General features: G+C 42.2%; 1 protein-coding gene and 1 long non-coding RNA gene across 2 annotated transcripts in view; one reads left to right on the forward strand and one right to left on the reverse strand.

The window, feature by feature from the left end:
- Nucleotides 1-1,310: 1,310 nt before the first annotated feature.
- LOC100378495 (ileal sodium/bile acid cotransporter-like) lies at nt 1,311-5,268 on the reverse strand. The gene is made up of 4 exons (XM_002741832.3): nt 5,171-5,268; nt 3,401-3,748; nt 2,966-3,176; nt 1,311-2,850 (listed from the first exon to the last, which is right to left on the reverse strand). The coding sequence occupies exons 1-4, from the start codon at nt 5,173-5,175 to the stop codon at nt 2,257-2,259; spliced, it is 1,158 nt and encodes a 385-aa protein (XP_002741878.3). The 5' UTR covers nt 5,176-5,268; the 3' UTR covers nt 1,311-2,256.
- Nucleotides 5,063-20,118, forward strand: part of LOC146748010 (uncharacterized) — a 43,510-nt gene continuing 28,454 nt past the window's right edge. The window contains exon 1 of the long non-coding RNA XR_014929004.1: nt 5,063-5,124. This is a non-coding gene — a long non-coding RNA (uncharacterized LOC146748010). The remainder of the gene's footprint in view (nt 5,125-20,118) is intronic.

The raw sequence follows: 20,118 nt of genomic DNA on the forward strand, positions 1-20,118 counted from the left end.
AGTTGAGCTTCGGTGTTCTTTAATATTAAGACACGTGAGACACCCCTTGCTAGGTTATCGTAACACTCCGTCAAGACCTGCACCTGGTACGACGTCCCAACGTCCCCGGATTCCCTTTCCCCCCTCCCCATTTAAGCGTTGGCGAGAAGTCAGTTCACACCTGCTGGCACATGAATTCACACTACGTGGACAAATTGTAATGCAGGAACAAAGAAATTTGAGTCGGCGTGGGTTCCCACGCCTGCTTCCGTTTTCGCAGTGCGCTGTTAAAATGCCAGCATGATGCAAACATGACAACAGCAATGTGGCTGGCAAAAACACAAGTATATAGTTCTTAGCTACTGATCGGATGGAACTTTAACTCTGTATGGAGGCCGGCGATTGGACAATAGCCGGTGCATATTATAGTGCAGACGCTTGTTTTTATACAAACTGTTCTGTAACATTTTTGTTTCAGGTTGTGTGTTTGTGCTTGGCGAACTGTAGACGCATGTGTCTCTGCTTGTAGATATGAAAGAATTGAGGGACACACACATAAACACCACCTAGTATTCCCAGGTTGAGGTGGGGTTTATTATAACGACCTTTTTATTATTTAATTAATTTTCTAATATTTTGATATATATATATATATATATATATATATATATATATATATATATATATATATATATATATATATATTAATATATATAGTCTATTTCGGTGGTCTATTTAATAAAGTCTTAACTCCTGATGAGTGAGGTACTCCATGTACCTTACGAAACAGTACTGTAGAGTGAACTTAATCATGTAGTCGTGTCTTAATTTCTCTGTCCACGTATATATATATATATATATATATATATATATATATATATATATATATATATATATATATATATATATATATATATATATATATATATATATATATATATATATATATATATATATATATATATATATATGTTGTCGTATTGCGTATATCGATATTGCGTATCCTTGTGCATAATAAATGTTCGTATAATTTATTTGAACGGGTCACTAAGCGGTGGGATGCTTTTTAGTGTTAAAAAATTAAACATACGTGGGTGTGACCACTTAAAATCAAATGTATTCACAGTATGACCATCTAAAATTCCCCAGTATACAAATACTAAAGCTATTATAAATAACCAATTTGTATAAATTCACATAAGGTGTTCAAACGTGTTACACTTTTTACTGCGGTTGCTCATATCTGATTGCGTACATTATTCATGGGGTGCATTTGTATTACGGGGTTAATGATTTAAAAAGAGAGGCTCTAAACATTTGCTGGTCTTAAATTCAGTTTAAATTTGCATTTAATAATAATTTGCATTTAAATTGATGAAAGGATGATGATATTTGCCGGACTCCTCGTATCTTGAGAGCTATACATCATCCTATCCTATTTCTTCAAAAATGTATATATTGAATACTATTGGTAAAATTAGACTGCCAATATAAAGAATCTCCTTATTATTTTTCGTACATACAGAGTCTGTACTTAATGTTTAATTGTTCACTAGGACAATGAGTTTTTTTTATTACAAACTACAACCATAAGTCCATAGCTTGAAATTCGCTAGTTCCTACTTTTAGATACATATTGTTTGAATAGGTTACTATGACGTATAAGTTATTAACATTCCTGATCACCACGGTGTTCTCTGTGTAAACATGTACACAAACTATTCAATTGCAGGAATTTCCAATAATTATGGACTACAGGAATCAATGTTTTAAATCGACTCGCACTGCATCTACCATGCATCTTGGAACGTAATACATGTACTTAATTCACTTGTTTATTTATTTATTTATTTATATATTCATTTATTATAAGTCTTATTCATGGATTTTGGTTACTTTCATCTTTTGAAAAAATCGAATAAATATTTATTTATTGAGTATATCGTTGGTGTCAATAAGACGTTATCCACGTACTGACGTAATACAAATAAAATGTTAATTAACAATAATATATACCACAATATATGCGCTTAAACTTAATCTTAAATGGTTATTAAATACGATGATATTTTTAGGATAATTGCAATTTCGTTGTAGTTATCTAAAATGAAAATAAAAACAGATCTGTGAGAAAGTGTTTTTCTATTTTTGTCACGTTCAACTAGATGAAAGATGTATAAATGACACATTGTATGATCATAATAAACCAAATACAGTGAACACATTTACATTTACATTCGAATACATATTCAGGAGTCTGACTGATGTTAATGTTCTTTACAATGTGCTTTCAGACATAATTGGTGTCGGTAAATCAAACCTACTAACAAATAAGATGTTAGTAAAACACATTTGTTCTATTTCATAATTGTTCATATCTGTCAAATTTTCTGTGCCTTTCATTCGGTTACTGAAATACATATCATTTTGTTCATTACTTTTCTTTTTTTTAAACTTATCTGTGCTTTTCATCCGGTTACTCAGTAATCCTCCTTTTTTCTTCAAGAAACACTTCTTGTAAACCCAATATAGGATAACGATAGCAAATCCCTCAACAATCGCAAAAATTGTGTGGATCATCGGTATCGTCATCATTTCAGCCATGTTGGTGTATCCCTGAAGTATGAGATAATTTATCAAACTCAAGGCAAGTGCTCCATTTTGGATTCCAGTCTCAAAAGCAACGGTTTTGGCTTGCTTAGGCATAAGTCCAAATAACCTAGATAGGAAATACCCAACGGTGAAGGCAGTGAAAGGATAAAGAGTGCCAACACACCATGGCCTCCAACCAGTAGCGAAGACATGTGGGAACACTACAACACTAAGTATTATGAAGAGAACAATTTGAATGTTGACAATGATGTTCAACACCTAGAATAAAAAGATAAACATATGATTATTAATCAGTAATTTTAATGTAAATTGCATTGTATACCGAACTACGTGGTAAAAAAATATCAAACGATGTTTTCCACCCCATACTTACAAAGGCAAGTTTTTCGGAAAAGCGTGGCCACTTCCATCGTATCAGCATTCCAACAGATGTTGGTATGAGCATAATTACCAGAGCTATTGCAATTTCCTCGGGTGCTGGCATAATAACATTTGATATTGCAATCCAATAACGTGAGTAGAGAAACAGACACCATGGCATCATACCAATGGCCAAGACGTTGGATACAGTTGTCATGCAGACACTGCAAAAAAGATCTTAGAATTTCGTTTGACACGTTTTCGTCCAACATGCACGGGCATGAATTTTTATACTTGATTTGGTGATCGAATTATAGTAATAATGAATTACTCATGAAGAAAGTGGGTCCCTATTCTACGTTTCATATTTTACGTTTACAAAAAACAAAAATATTTTATCTAAAATACAACTCTAATACAAACTGGGAGATTGTAGCCACGTAATTACCTGAGAGCAATGTCACCTTCTGACCAATATGTCATGATATTTGACGCTGTACCTCCTGGACATGTTGCAATGAGAATGGTTCCTATGGCGACGTTAGCTGGTAACTGAAAAACTACTGCTAACGTGAATCCAATAAGCGGCATGATACCAAACTGGCATAACGCCCCCACAGTTACTGGTATGGGTCTTTGAAATATTTTCTTTATATCCTTCCATTCCATTGTACATCCAAGACCAATCATGAGCAAAACTAAACATATGTTTAAGTTGATCTGATTGGCTATCAGTATGTCCTGAGGTGGCTTATGTGGAGCTGTTATTGTTTCATTTGTTATGTTTGGAAACATTCTGTAAAACATAGTCAACAAAAACGATTAAACACAAAACATAATTACTAAGGTCATGTTTATTTAAATTTGTATACTATTCTCTAGTACATATTCTGGATAAAGCTAGTACAGTTCACAGTATAGGATATTGAGAGGTGCATTTTAGGCTGAATTTGATTGTTATTCGAGCAAGCGAGGCTGCTTCTTTGGAAGATCACGTGATATAGCATCACGACCAATTATTACTTATTTCACTGTATGATTTATTAATTATTCAAAATACATGTAACAAAATCACAGGGTCTTTTCTCGACTAGTTGTGTTGAATTTGAATATAATATGGACGAGGCTCTTTTTTATTTAGTCTAGTTAAGGCGAGAGATGGCTGTCTCAAAATCTGTATTTTATTGTCTAAATATGCAAATTATGAGTGGATCATCACACAAAATTTAACGCTAATATTTTGTTCCATTAAAGTTATTGTAGATTCCTTTTGGTTGTACCTTTGTGTATAAATGTATTTTTTGTTGGAATATAACACATCACAGTTTCGTTTATTATAAATTTATTAAAAATGAAATAGCTGAAATGAACAAAATGACGGAGACATGTTTGTATATTAAATATCTCCAACTAAGTTATGCAATTGATTTTTTTCTTGACAGAAATGAACTTGGTATTGCAATAATTTTAATATTATATATATATATATATAACACGATATTGAGTTTTGAGAATTTTAAGACAAATCTTTAAAATATGTAATAATTGGCCTTGAACGAGGCCATATAAATAGATATCTCAAAAAGCTGTCTCTTCCACTTGAACATTAACATATACATTTGGGTCAATCACACACAAATGGTGTAGAAAAGTAGAATCCCATAAATAACCCACTCAGGTGATAAATGTCTCGTCCTTCTGCTGTATACGTACTATCGGAGAAATATTAAAAGTTCGATGTGAAATCATACGTGTTCGTGTATCTCCGTATCATGCACCTCGATTTTAGAGTATGCCATTCGCATGACGTCACTAATACTGTTATAATTATATCGTATTTACGTATGTTACATACGTGATACACACATGGATGCCTGAAACGGATTTAACTTTTATATTCTCATGTTTAAAACCTAATATAATACTACATAAACTGTGACAACAAACTGAACCGGTTTAAAATGAATCAGAATATTTCCGTGGACGTAGAGAAGAAACCCTCAGTATGTGTGACGTGATTGACCGACTTTGTATTAAATTAGTGACCTTGCGTGACCACAATGACCCCGACACAAACGAAGACTGCACTCACATTTAAAATTGCGTATGTAGGTAAAGCCCGATTAACTACTACCACGGGATATGATCATGATCGCTTGTGTGCTGTGCCAGGTAAACACAGATATTGCTATAGTGTTTTCACTAATCTTCTACTAACCTCATGTTCTGTGATTATTGCTCTCAATACTGGATTTGAGTGTATCAACTTGTCGTTATTAGAGCTACTTCGTTGGAACAATGTACGTTTAAGGTGGCTCATATGTAAATGAGTTTATCACTTCCCATTTCTGGTACGCAGGGTATGGTTGGTTCAAACTAGGTCACGTGACATTTATATACAGTATTACAAGACGTCAATGAAAGACGTAAATAAATCTAGTGCGCAACTGTATTGCACATAACAAACAATCGTTAACTGCCGATGGTGCCCCAGTCTTCATCGTGTTTGTTTTATACGTAGATTGTTTAGACAGAAAGTGTCCCGAGATCACGATGTAGCGGCATGTTTTAGGCGTAGCGCGTTTTTCGCGCTTAGGCTCACTAATGTATCAATGAAATTGTAAACTTTCACAATTTTTGTTTATTCCTTTTATTTATCTTTTATGTAACAATCTTGCTCTTTTAAAACAATTCTAGAACGTGCACCGCCCCCTGCACAGTATCAAACTCGATGCATTTAATATGAGCGGATATTGGGTGAGCGGCCTCTAGTGGTGTACTGGCTCCATCCCAATATGGCGTCATCTTATACAAGTCAGTCAGAATATATGTACTGTACAACTTTGCCACCCATTGCCATCCATTTGTTACTGCCAGGATTTAGAAAATACTATAAATCTAATTGTGAGGGTTGGATGTCTCATATTTTCTAAATTATTTACATTTGTTGATGATGTTTTATGAGGCTTGTATTCCAATTTACAGTGTCAGAGATGTATTTATACCATTTCGTACGTTGTTGTTAGTGATCAGCTGGTCCATTGATGGCAGGTGGCTAAAATGAATTAGAATGCATGCTTTGTTTTCCGAAACAATGACTTTCTTTGTGGCAATTACACACATGCATATTTGCAGTGCTGGTTGAGTCCTCAACTGTCTCCTATGGTATGATATTATAATAATAATTTTGTATTAATGCGTTTTTCCTGTATTTTTCTGTGGTTAATATTTCCATCATCATGTCTACCTGGCATTTTCCTTACCTCCTTCCCGGATATTCATGATATGTGTCTTATTATAAGACTATGTTTAACACTGGAGTGATAACTATGATGTTGTGTCAATTTGATTCACTTGAGTGTACTCAAATTAGCCTGCCTCTATTAAGAGATTAAATCTGCGCGTGCGTAATTGGTATACCCTTTCCAAACTTATTTCTCATTTTGATGCATTATCTATTTATATCTGTTTTAGCAAAACATCTAACTATATAATTTATAGAGTACAAAAAATGATGCAGAATTAAGCTGCAGCATCTTAAGCATTATTTCTAGTGTGTATTGAAAAATGTATGCATATATGTATAAATGTGAGTGTCTGCTGTGATTTTGCAATAACTCCATAAGTGAAGTTCTTTCTATAAGTGAGGCCTCTCTCTATAAGTGTAGCCTTGCCCTATAAGTGAAGCATCACACCATAAGCGAGCCACGCCCATGAGTGAAGCCTCAACCTATTAGTGAGGCATCGCCTTATAAATAAGGCCTCACAATATAAGTGAAGTCTCACACAAATATTGAAGCATCATCCTATAAGTGAAGCCCCACACTATAAGTGAAGCCTCACACTGTAAGTGAAGCCTTGCCCTATAAGTGAAGCCTTGCCTTAAAAGTGAAGCCTTGCCCTATAAGTGAAGCCTCACATTATAAGTGAAGCCTCACACTATAAGTAAAGCCTTGCCCCATGAGTGAAGCCACACTGTAAATGTGAAGCCTTGCCCCATAAGTGAAGCCCCACCCTAGAAGTGAAGCCTCTCTCTAAAAGTGAAGCATCCCACCATAAGCGCGCCACGCCCCATTAGTGAAGCATCACCCTATAAATGAAGCCTCAAACTATAACTGAAGCCTCACCCTAAAAGTGAAGCCTTGCCCCATGAGTGAAGCATCACACCATAAGCGAGCCACTCCCCATAAGTGAAACCTCAACCTATTAGTGAGGCATCACCAAATAAATGAGGCCTCACAATATAAGTGAAGCCCCACACTATAAGTGAAGCCTCTCCCTAAAAGTGAAGCATCACAACATAAGCGAGCCACGCCCCATAAGTGAAGCCTCACACTATAAATGAAGCCACACCCTATAAATGAAGCCTTGCCCCATGAGTGAAGCCCCATCTAGAAGTGAAGCCTTGCCCAATAAGTTAAGCCCCACTCTATAAGTGAATCCTTGTCCTATAATTGAAGCATCACACCATAAGCGAGCCACCCTAAAAATTGAAGCCTTGCCCCATAAGTGAAACCTCACCCTAAAAGTGAACCCTTGCCCTATAAGTGAAGCCTCACACTATAAGTGAAGCCTCACACTATAAGTGAAGCACCACCCTAAAAGTGAAGCCTTGTCCTATAAGTGAAGCATCACACCATAAGCGAGCCACGCCCCACGCCCCATAAGTGAAGCCTCACCCTAAAAGTGAAGCCTTGCTCCATAAGTGAAGCCTCACCCTATAAGAGAAGCCCCACCCTATAAGTAGAGCCTTGCCCTATAAGTGAAGCCTCACACTATAAGTGAAGCCTCACACTATAAGTGAAACACCACCCTAAAAGTGAAGCCTTGCCCCATAAGTGCAACCTCACACTAAAAGTGAACCCTTGCCCCATAAGTGAAGCCACACACTGTAAGTGAATCCTTGCCCTATAAGTGAAGGTCAAGGCGTCTCTTTTAGGGTGAGTCTTCACTTATAGGGCAAGGATTCACTTATAGGGTGTGGCTTGCTTATGGTGTGATGATTCACTTTTAGGGTGAGGCTTCACTTTTAGGGCGAGGCTTCACTTTTAGGGTGAGGCTTCACTTATAGTGTGAGGCCTCATTTATAAGGTGATGCTTCACTATTTGGGTGATGCTTCACTTATAGGGCAAGGATTCACTTATAGGGTGGCGCTTCACTTATAGGCCAAGGCGTCTCTTTTAGGGTGAGTCTTCACTTATAGGGCAAGGATTCACTTATAGGGTGTGGCTTGCTTATGGTGTGATGATTCACTTTTAGGGTGAGGCTTCACTTTTAGGGCGAGGCTTCACTTTTAGGGTGAGGCTTCACTTATAGGGCAATGCTTCACTTTTAGGGTGAGGCTTCACTTGTAGGGCAATGCTTCACTTTTAGGGTGAGGCTTCACTTATAGTGTGAGGCCTCAATTATAAGGTGATGCTTCACTATTTGGGTGATGCTTCACTTATAGGGCAAGGATTCACTTATAGGGTGGCGCTTCACTTATAGGTCAAGGCGTCTCTTTTAGGGTGAGTCTTCACTTATGGTGCGTGGCTCGCTTATAGTGTGATGCTTCACTTATAGGGCAAGGATTCACTTACAGTGTGGGGCTTCACTTATAGTGTGAGGCTTCACTAATAGGGCAAGGCTCTACTTATAGGGTGGGGCTTCTTTTATAGGGTGAGGCTTCACTTATGGGGCAAGGCTTCACTTTTAGGGTGAGGCTTCACTTATGGGGCGTGGCTCGCTTATTGTGTGATGCTTCACTTATAGGACAAGGCTTCACTTTTAGGGTGGTGCTTCACTTATAGTGTGAGGCTTCACTTATAGGGCAAGGCTCTACTTATAGGGTGGGGCTTCACTTACAGTGTGGGGCTTCACTTATGGGGCAAGGGTTCACTTTTAAGTTGAGGTTTCACTTATGGGGCAAGGCTTCAATTTTAGGGTGGTGCTTCACTTATAGTGTGAGGCTTCACTTATAGGGCAAGGCTCTACTTATAGGGTGGGGCTTCACTTATAGGGCAAGGCTCTACTTATAGGGTGGGGCTTCACTTATAGGGCAAGGCTTCACTTTTAGGGTGAGGCTTCACTTATAGGGCAAGGCCATACTTATAGGGTGAGGCTTCACTTATGGGGCAAGGCTTCACTTTTAGGGTGAGGCTTCACTTATGGGGCGTGGCTCGCTTATGGTGTGATGCTTCACTTATAGGACAAGGCTTTACTTTTTGGGTGAGACTTCACTTACAGGGCAATGCTTCACTTTTAGGGTGAGTCTTCACTTATATTGTGAGGCTTCATTTACAGGGTGATGCTTCACTATTTGGGTGAGACTTCACTTATGTGGCGTGGCTCGCTTATGGTGTGATGCTTCACTTATAGGACAAGGCTTTACTTTTTTGGGTGAGACTTCACTTATAGGGCAATGCTTCACTTTTAGGGTGAGGCTTCACTTGTAGGGCAATGCTTCACTTTTAGGGTGAGGCTTCACTTATAGTGTGAGGCCTCAATTATAAGGTGATGCTTCACTATTTGGGTGATGCTTCACTTATAGGGCAAGGATTCACTTATAGGGTGGCGCTTCACTTATAGGTCAAGGCGTCTCTTTTAGGGTGAGTCTTCACTTATAGGGCAAGGATTCACTTATAGGGTGTGGCTTGCTTATGGTGTGATGATTCACTTTTAGGGTGAGGCTTCACTTTTAGAGCGAGGCTTCACTATTTGGGTGAGGCTTCACTTATGGTGCGTGGCTCGCTTATAGTGTGATGCTTCACTTATAGGGCAAGGATTCACTTACAGTGTGGCGCTTCACTTATGAGGCAGGGGTTCACTTTTAGTGTGAGGTTGCACTTATGGGGCAAGGCTTCACTTTTAGGGTGGTGTTTCACTTATAGTGTGAGGCTTCACTTATAGCGTGAGGCTTCACTTATAGGGCAAGGCTCTACTTACAGGGTGGGGCTTCACTTATAGGGTGAGGCTTCACTTATGGGGCAAGGCTTCACTTTTAGGGTGAGGCTTCACTTATGGGGCGTGGCTCGCTTATGGTGTGATGCTTCACTTATAGGACAAGGCTTTACTTTTAGGGTGAGACTTCACTTATAGGGCAAGGCTTAACTTTTAGGGTGAGGCTTCACTTATATTGTGAGGCTTCATTTACAGGGTGATGCTTTACTATTTGTGTGAGGCTTCACTTATGTGGCGTGGCTTGCTTATGGTGTGATGCTTCACTTATGGGGCAAGGCTTCACTTATAAGGCAAAGCTTCACTTATAGGGCAAGGCTTCACTTATGGGGCAAGGCTTCACTTTTAGGTTGAGGCTTCACTTGTAGGGCAAGGCTTCACTTTTAGGGTGAGGCTTCACTTATAGTGTGAGGCCTCATTTATAAGGTGATGCTTCACTATTTGGGTGATGCTTCTCTTATAGGGCAAGGATTCACTTATAGGGTGGGGCTTCACTTATAGGTCAAGGCGTATCTTTTAGGGTGAGTCTTCACTTATAGGGCAAGGATTCACTTATAGGGCATGGCTTGCTTATGGTGTGATGATTCACTTTTAGGGTGAGGCTTCACTTTTAGGGTGAGGCTTCACTTATAGGGCACGACTTCACTTTTAGGGTGAGGCTTCACTTATGGGGCAAGGCTTCACTTATAGGGTGTTGCTTCATCTATTGGGCAAGCCTTCACTTTTAGGGTGAGGCTTCACTTATGGGGCAAGGCTTTACTTTTAGGTTGAGACTTCACTTATAGGGCAAGGCTTCACTTATAGGGTGGGACTTCACTTATGGGGCAATGCTTCACTTTTAGGGTGAGGCTACACTTATGGGGCTCGCTTATGCTGTGATGCTTCACTTTTAGGGTGGGGCTCCACTTATGGGACAAGGCTTCACTTTTAGGGTGAGGCTTCACTTTTAGGGCGAGGCTTCACTTTTAGGGTGGGGCTTCACTTATAAGGCAGTGCTTCACTTATAGGTCGGGGCTTCGCTTATGGGGCGTGGCTCACTTATGCTGTGATGCTTCAATTATACAGCAAGGCTTCACTGTTAGGGTGAGGCTTCACTTATAGGGCAAGGATTAGGGTGAGGCTTCATTTATAAGGTGATGCTTCACTATTTGGGTGAGGATTCACTTATAGGACAAGGCTTCACTTATAGGTCAGGGCTTCACTTATAGTGTGAGGCTTCACTTATACTGCAAGCCTTCACTTTTAGTGTGAAAGTGTGAGGCCTCATTTATAATGTGATGCTTCACTATTTGGGTGACACTTCGCTTATGGTGTGATGCTTCACTTATAGGGCAAGGATTTACTTATAGGGTGGGGCTTCACTTATAGAGCAAGGCTTAAATTTTAGGGTGCGGCTTCACTTATGGGGCAAGGCTTCACTTATAGGGTGGGGCTTCACTTATAGTGTGAGGCTTCACTTATAGGGCAAGGCTTCACTTATAGGGTGGAGCCTTGCCCCATAAGTGAAACCTCACCCTAAAAGTGAACCCTTGCCCCATAAGTGCAGCCCCACACTGTAAGTGAAGCCCCACCCTATAAGTAGAGCCTTGCCCTATAAGTGAAGCCTCACACTATAAGTGAAGCACCACCCTAAAAATGAAGCCTTGTCCTATAAGTGAAGCATCACACCATAAGCGAGCCACGCCCCATAAGTGAAGCCTCACCCTAAAAGTGAAGCCTTGCCCCATAAGTGAAGCCTCACCCTATAAGAGAAGCCCCACCCTATAAGTAGAGCCTTGCCCTAATAGTGAAGCCTCACACTATAAGTGAAGCCCCACACTGTAAGTGAATCCTTGCCCTATAAGTGAAGCGTCACACTATAAGCGAGCCACGCACCATAAGTGAAGCCTCACCCAAATAGTGAAGCATCACCTAATAAATGAGGCCTCACACTATAAGTGAAGCCTCACCCTAAAAGTGAGGCCTTGCCCTAAAAGTGAAGCCTCACCCTAAAAGTGAATCATCACACCATAAGCAAGCCACACCCTATAAGTGAATCCTTGCCCTATAAGTGAAGACTCACCCTAAAAGAGACGCCTTGACCTATAATTGAAGCGCCACCCTATAAGTGAATCCTTGCCCTATAAGTGAAGCATCACCCAAATAGTGAAGCATCACCTTATAAATGAGGCCTCACACTATAAGTGAAGCCTCACCCTAAAAGTGAAGCCTTGCCATACAAGTGAAGCCTCAACCTAAAAGTGAAGCTTGCCCTATAAGAGAAGCATCACACCATAAGCGAGCCACGCCCCATAAGTGAAGCCTCACCCTAAAAGTGAAGCCTTGCCCCATAAGTGAAGCCTCACCCTATAAGTGAAGCCCCACCCTGTAAGTAGAGCCTTGCCCTATAAGTGAAGCGTCACGCTATAAGTGAAGCCTCACACTATAAGTGAAACACCACCCTAAAAGTGAAGCCTTGCCCCTTAAGTGCAACCTCACACTAAAAGTGAACCCTTGCCCCATAAGTGAAGCCCCACACTGTAAGTGAATCCTTGCCCTATAAGTGAAGCATCACACTATAAGCGAGCCACGCACCATAAGTGAAGCCTCACCCAAATAGTGAAGCCTCGCCCTAAAAGTGAAGCCTCACCCTAAAAGTGAATCATCACACCATAAGCAAGCCACACCCTATAAGTGAATCCTTGCCCTATAAGTGAAGACTCACCCTAAAAGAGACGCCTTGGCCTATAAGTGAAGCGCCACCCTATAAGTGAATCCTTGCCCTATAAGTGAAGCATCACCCAAATAGTGAAGCATCACCTTATAAATGAGGCCTCACACTATAAGTGAAGCCTCACCCTAAAAGTGAAGCCTCGCCCTAAAAGTGAAGCCTCACCCTAAAATTGAATCATCACACCATAAGCAAGCCACACCCTATAAGTGAATCCTTGCCCTATAAGTGAAGACTCACCCTAAAAGAGACGCCTTGACCTATAAGTGAAGCGCCACCCTATAAGTGAATCCTTGCCCTATAAGTGAAGCATCACCCAAATAGTGAAGCATCACCTTATAATTGAGGCCTCACACTATAAGTGAAGCCTCACCCTAAAAGTGAAGCCTTGCCCTACAAGTGAAGCCTCACCCTAAAAGTGAAGCATTGTCCTATAAGTGAAGTCTCACCCAAAAACTAAAGCCTTGTCCTATAAGTGAAGCATCACACCATAAGCGAGCCACGCCCCATAAGTGAAGCCTCACCCTAAAAGTGAAGCCTTGCCCCATAAGTGAAGCCTCACCCTATAAGTAGAGCCTTGCCCTATAAGTGAAGCGTCACCCTAAAAGTGAAGCCTTGCCCTATAAGTGAAGCCCCACCCTATAAGTAGAGCCTTGCCCTATAAGTGAAGCCCCACCCTATAAGTAGAGCCTTGCCCTATAAGTGAAGCCTCACACTATAAGTGAAGCACCACCCTAAAATTGAAGCCTTGCCCCATAAGTGAAACCTCACCTTAAAAGTGAACCCTTGCCCCATAAGTGAAGCCCCACACTGTAAGTGAAGCCCCACCCTATAAGTAGAGCCTTGCCCTATAAGTGAAGCCTCACACTATAAGTGAAGCACCACCCTAAAAGTGAAGCCTTGTCCTATAAGTGAAGCATCACACCATAAGCGAGCCACGCCCCATAAGTGAAGCCTCACCCTAAAAGTGAAGCCTTGCCCCATAAGTGAAGCCTCACCCTATAAGAGAAGCCCCACCCTATAAGTAGAGCCTTGCCCTATTAGTGAAGCCTCACACTATAAGTGAAGCCTCACACTATAAGTGAAACACCACCCTAAAAGTGAAGCCTTGCCCCATAAGTGCAACCTCACACTAAAAGTGAACCCTTGCCCCATAAGTGAAGCCCCACACTATAAGTGAAGCACCACCCTAAAATTGAAGCCTTGCCCCATAAGTGAAACCTCACCCTAAAAGTGAACCCTTGCCCTATAAGTGAAGCCCCACACTGTAAGTGAAGCCCCACCCTATAAGTAGAGCCTTGCCCTATAAGAGAAGCCTCACACTATAAGTGAAGCACCACCCTAAAAGTGAAGCCTTGTCCTGTAAGTGAAGCATCACACCATAAGCGAGCCACGCCCCATAAGTGAAGCCTCACCCTAAAAGTGAAGCCTTGCCCCATAAGTGAAGCCTCACCCTATAAGAGAAGCCCCACCCTATAAGTAGAGCCTTGCCCTATTAGTGAAGCCTCACACTATAAGTGAAGCCCCACACTGTAAGTGAATCCTTGCCCTATAAGTGAAGCATCACACTATAAGCGAGCCACGCACCATAAGTGAAGCCTCACCCAAATAGTGAAGCATCACCTAATAAATGAGGCCTCACACTATAAGTGAAGCCTCACCCTAAAAGTGAGGCCTTGCCCTAAAAGTGAAGCCTCACCCTAAAAGTGAATCATCACACCATAAGCAAGCCACACCCTATAAGTGAATCCTTGCCCTATAAATGAAGACTCACCCTAAAAGAGACGCCTTGACCTATAATTGAAGCGCCACCCTATAAGTGAATCCTTGCCCTATAAGTGAAGCATCACCCAAATAGTGAAGCATCACCTTATAAATGAGGCCTCACACTAAAAGTGAAGCCTCACCCTAAAAGTGAAGCCTTGCCATACAAGTGAAGCCTCAACCTAAAAGTGAAGCCTTGCCCTATAAGAGAAGCATCACACCATAAGCGAGCCACGCCCCATAAGTGAAGCCTCACCCTAAAAGTGAAGCCTTGCCCCATAAGTGAAGCCTCACCCTATAAGTGAAGCCCCACCCTGTAAGTAGAGCCTTGCCCTATAAGTGAAGCCTCACGCTATAAGTGAAGCCTCACACTATAAGTGAAACACCACCCTAAAAGTGAAGCCTTGCCCCATAAGTGCAACCTCACACTAAAAGTGAACCCTTGCCCCATAAGTGAAGCCCCACACTGTAAGTGAATCCTTGCCCTATAAGTGAAGCATCACACTATAAGCGAGCCACGCACCATAAGTGAAGCCTCACCCAAATAGTGAAGCCTCGCCCTAAAAGTGAAGCCTCACCCTAAAAGTGAATCATCACACCATAAGCAAGCCACACCCTATAAGTGAATCCTTGCCCTATAAGTGAAGACTCACCCTAAAAGGGACGCCTTGACCTATAGGTGAAGCGCCACCCTATAAGTGAATCCTTGCCCTATAAGTGAAGCATCACCCAAATAGTGAAGCATCACCTTATAAATGAGGCCTCACACTATAAGTGAAGTCTCACCCTAAAAGTGAAGCCTTGCCCTACAAGTAAAGCCTCAACCTAAAAGTGAAGCCTTGCCCTATAAGTGAAGCTTTGCCTTATAAGTGAAGCCTTGCCCCATAAGTGAAGCATCACACCATAAGCAAGCCACGCCACATAAGTGAAGCCTCACCCAAATAGTGAAGCATCTCCCTGTAAATGAAGCCTCACAATATAAGTGAAGCCTCACCCTAAAAGTGAAGCATTGCCCTATAAGTGAAGTCTCACCCAAAAAGTAAAGCCTTGTCCTATAAGTGAAGCATCACACCATAAGCGAGCCACGCCGCATAAGTGAAGCCTCACCCTAAAAGTGAAGCCTTGCCCCATAAGTGAAACCCCACACTATAAGTATGGCCTTGCCCTATAAGTGAAGACTCACCCTAAAAGTGAAGCACCACCCTAAAATTGAAGCCTTGCCCCATAAGTGAAACCTCACCCTAAAAGTGAACCCTTGCCCCATAAGTGAAGCCCCACACTGTAAGTGAAGCCCCACCCTATAAGTAGAGCCTTGCCCTATAAGTGAAGCCTCACACTATAAGTGAAGCACCACCCTAAAAGTGAAACCTTGTCCTATAAGTGAAGCATCACACAATAAGCGAGCCACGCCCCATAAGTGAAGCCTCACCCTAAAAGTGAAGCCTTGCCATACAAGTGAAGCCTCAACCTAAAAGTGAAGCCTTGCCCTATAAGAGAAGCATCACACCAAAAGCGAGCCACGCCCCATAAGTGAAGCCTCACCCTAAAAGTGAAGCCTTGCCCCATAAGTGAAGCCTCACCCTATAAGTGAAGCCCCACCCTGTAAGTAGAGCCTTGCCCTATAAGTGAAGCCTCACGCTATAAGTGAAGCCTCACACTATAAGTGAAACACCACCCTAAAAGTGAAGCCTTGCCCCATAAGTGCAACCTCACACTAAAAGTGAACCCTTGCCCCATAAGTGAAGCCCCACACTGTAAGTGAATCCTTGCCCTATAAGTGAAGCATCACACTATAAGCGAGCCGCGCACCATAAGTGAAGCCTCACCCAAATAGTGAAGCCTCGCCCTAAAAGTGAAGCCTCACCCTAAAAGTGAATCATCACACCATAAGCAAGCCACACCCTATAAGTGAATCCTTGCCCTATAAGTGAAGACTCACCCTAAAAGAGACGCCTTGACCTATAGGTGAAGCGCCACCCTATAAGTGAATCCTTGCCCTATAAGTGAAGCATCAACCAAATAGTGAAGCATCACCTTATAAATGAGGCCTCACACTATAAGTGAAGTCTCACCCTAAAAGTGAAGCTTTGCCCTACAAGTAAAGCCTCAACCTAAAAGTGAAGCCTTGCCCTATAAGTGAAGCTTTGCCTTATAAGGGAAGCCTTGCCCCATAAGTGAAGCATCACACCATAAGCAAGCCACGCCACATAAGTGAAGCCTCACCCAAATAGTGAAGCATCTCCCTGTAAATGAAGCCTCACAATATAAGTGAAGCCTCACCCTAAAAGTGAAGCATTGCCCTATAAGTGAAGTCTCACCCAAAAAGTAAAGCCTTGTCCTATAAGTGAAGCATCACACCATAAGCGAGCCACGCCGCATAAGTGAAGCCTCACCCTAAAAGTGAAGCCTTGCCCCATAAGTGAAGCCTCACACTATAAGTATGGCCTTGCCCTATAAGTGAAGACTCACCCTAAAAGTGAAGCACCACCCTAAAATTGAAGCCTTGCCCCATAAGTGAAACCTCACCCTAAAAGTGAACCCTTGCCCCATAAGTGAAGCCCCACACTGTAAGTGAAGCCCCACCCTATAAGGAGAGCCTTGCCCTATAAGTGAAGCCTCACACTATAAGTGAAGCACCACCCTAAAAGTGAAGCCTTGTCCTATAAGTGAAGCATCACACAATAAGCGAGCCACGCCCCATAAGTGAAGCCTCACCCTAAAAGTGAAGCCTTGCCCCATAAGTGAAGCCTCACCCTATAAGAGAAGCCCCACCCTATAAGTAGAGCCTTGCCCTATTAGTGAAGCCTCACACTATAAGTGAAGCCCCACACTGTAAGTGAATCCTTGCCCTATAAGTGAAGCATCACACTATAAGCGAGCCACGCACCATAAGTGAAGCCTCACCCAAATAGTGAAGCATCACCTAATAAATGAGGCCTCACACTATAAGTGAAGCCTCACCCTAAAAGTGAAGCCTCACCCTAAAAGTGAATCATCACACCATAAGCAAGCCACACCCTATAAGTGAATCCTTGCCCTATAAGTGAAGACTCACCCTAAAAGAGACGCCTTGACCTATAAGTGAAGCGCCACCCTATAAGTGAATCCTTGCCCTATAAGTGAAGCATCACCTAAATAGTGAAGCATCACCTTATAAATGAGGCCTCACACTATAAGTGAAGCCTCACCCTAAAAGTGAAGCCTCGCCCTAAAAGCGAAGCCTCACCCTAAAAGTGAATCATCACACCATAAGCAAGCCACACCCTATAAGTGAATCCTTGCCCTATAAGTGAAGACTCACCCTAAAAGAGACGCCTTGACCTATAAGTGAAGCGCCACCCTATAAGTGAATCCTTGCCCTATAAGTGAAGCATCACCCAAATAGTGAAGCATCACCTTATAATTGAGGCCTCACACTATAAGTGAAGCCTCACCCTAAAAGTGAAGCCTTGCCCTACAAGTGAAGCCTCACCCTAAAAGTGAAGCATTGCCCTATAAGTGAAGTCTCACCAAAAAAGTAAAGCCTTGTCCTATAAGTGAAGCATCACACCATAAGCGAGCCACGCCCCATAAGTGAAGCCTCACCCTAAAAGTGAAGCCTTGCCCCATAAGTGAAGCCCCACACTGTAAGTGAAGCCCCACCCTATAAGTAGAGCCTTGCCCTATAAGTGAAGCCTCACACTATAAGTGAAGCACCACCCTAAAAGTGAAGCCTTGTCCTATAAGTGAAGCATCACACCATAAGCGAGCCACGCCCCATAAGTGAAGCCTCACCCTAAAAGTGAAGCCTTGCCCCATAAGTGAAGCCTCACCCTATAAGAGAAGCCCCACCCTATAAGTAGAGCCTTGCCCTAATAGTGAAGCCTCACACTATAAGTGAAGCCCCACACTGTAAGTGAATCCTTGCCCTATAAGTGAAGCGTCACACTATAAGCGAGCCACGCACCATAAGTGAAGCCTCACCCAAATAGTGAAGCATCACCTAATAAATGAGGCCTCACACTATAAGTGAAGCCTCACCCTAAAAGTGAGGCCTTGCCCTAAAAGTGAAGCCTCACCCTAAAAGTGAATCATCACACCATAAGCAAGCCACACCCTATAAGTGAATCCTTGCCCTATAAGTGAAGACTCACCCTAAAAGAGACGCCTTGACCTATAATTGAAGCGCCACCCTATAAGTGAATCCTTGCCCTATAAGTGAAGCATCACCCAAATAGTGAAGCATCACCTTATAAATGAGGCCTCACACTATAAGTGAAGCCTCACCCTAAAAGTGAAGCCTTGCCATACAAGTGAAGCCTCAACCTAAAAGTGAAGCTTGCCCTATAAGAGAAGCATCACACCATAAGCGAGCCACGCCCCATAAGTGAAGCCTCACCCTAAAAGTGAAGCCTTGCCCCATAAGTGAAGCCTCACCCTATAAGTGAAGCCCCACCCTGTAAGTAGAGCCTTGCCCTATAAGTGAAGCGTCACGCTATAAGTGAAGCCTCACACTATAAGTGAAACACCACCCTAAAAGTGAAGCCTTGCTCCATAAGTGCAACCTCACACTAAAAGTGAACCCTTGCCCCATAAGTGAAGCCCCACACTGTAAGTGAATCCTTGCCCTATAAGTGAAGCATCACACTATAAGCGAGCCACGCACCATAAGTGAAGCCTCACCCAAATAGTGAAGCCTCGCCCTAAAAGTGAAGCCTCACCCTAAAAGTGAATCATCACACCATAAGCAAGCCACACCCTATAAGTGAATCCTTGCCCTATAAGTGAAGACTCACCCTAAAAGAGACGCCTTGGCCTATAAGTGAAGCGCCACCCTATAAGTGAATCCTTGCCCTATAAGTGAAGCATCACCCAAATAGTGAAGCATCACCTTATAAATGAGGCCTCACACTATAAGTGAAGCCTCACCCTAAAAGTGAAGCCTCGCCCTAAAAGTGAAGCCTCACCCTAAAATTGAATCATCACACCATAAGCAAGCCACACCCTATAAGTGAATCCTTGCCCTATAAGTGAAGACTCACCCTAAAAGAGACGCCTTGACCTATAAGTGAAGCGCCACCCTATAAGTGAATCCTTGCCCTATAAGTGAAGCATCACCCAAATAGTGAAGCATCACCTTATAATTGAGGCCTCACACTATAAGTGAAGCCTCACCCTAAAAGTGAAGCCTTGCCCTACAAGTGAAGCCTCACCCTAAAAGTGAAGCATTGCCCTATAAGTGAAGTCTCACCCAAAAACTAAAGCCTTGTCCTATAAGTGAAGCATCACACCATAAGCGAGCCACGCCCCATAAGTGAAGCCTCACCCTAAAAGTGAAGCCTTGCCCCATAAGTGAAGCCTCACCCTATAAGTAGAGCCTTGCCCTATAAGTGAAGCCTCACCCTAAAAGTGAAGCCTTGCCCTATAAGTGAAGCCCCACCCTATAAGTAGAGCCTTGCCCTATAAGTGAAGCCCCACCCTATAAGTAGAGCCTTGCCCTATAAGTGAAGCCTCACACTATAAGTGAAGCACCACCCTAAAATTGAAGCCTTGCCCCATAAGTGAAACCTCACCTTAAAAGTGAACCCTTGCCCCATAAGTGAAGCCCCACACTGTAAGTGAAGCCCCACCCTATAAGTAGAGCCTTGCCCTATAAGTGAAGCCTCACACTATAAGTGAAGCACCACCCTAAAAGTGAAGCCTTGTCCTATAAGTGAAGCATCACACCATAAGCGAGCCACGCCCCATAAGTGAAGCCTCACCCTAAAAGTGAAGC

This window comes from Saccoglossus kowalevskii, chromosome 3 (genome assembly GCF_978046115.1).
Source record: "Saccoglossus kowalevskii chromosome 3, keSacKowa6.1, whole genome shotgun sequence".
NCBI lineage: Eukaryota > Metazoa > Hemichordata > Enteropneusta > Harrimaniidae > Saccoglossus > Saccoglossus kowalevskii.

What these genes read in the sequence shown, in the direction of transcription:
- LOC100378495 (XM_002741832.3), bottom strand. An exon ending in GAAGGTGACATTGCTCTCAG is followed by an intron (nt 3,177 to 3,400) that starts GTAATTACGTGG and finishes TCTTTTTTGCAG; the next exon opens with TGTCTGCATGACAACTGTAT. An exon ending in TTTCCGAAAAACTTGCCTTT is followed by an intron (nt 2,851 to 2,965) that starts GTAAGTATGGGG and finishes TTTTTATTCTAG; the next exon opens with GTGTTGAACATCATTGTCAA.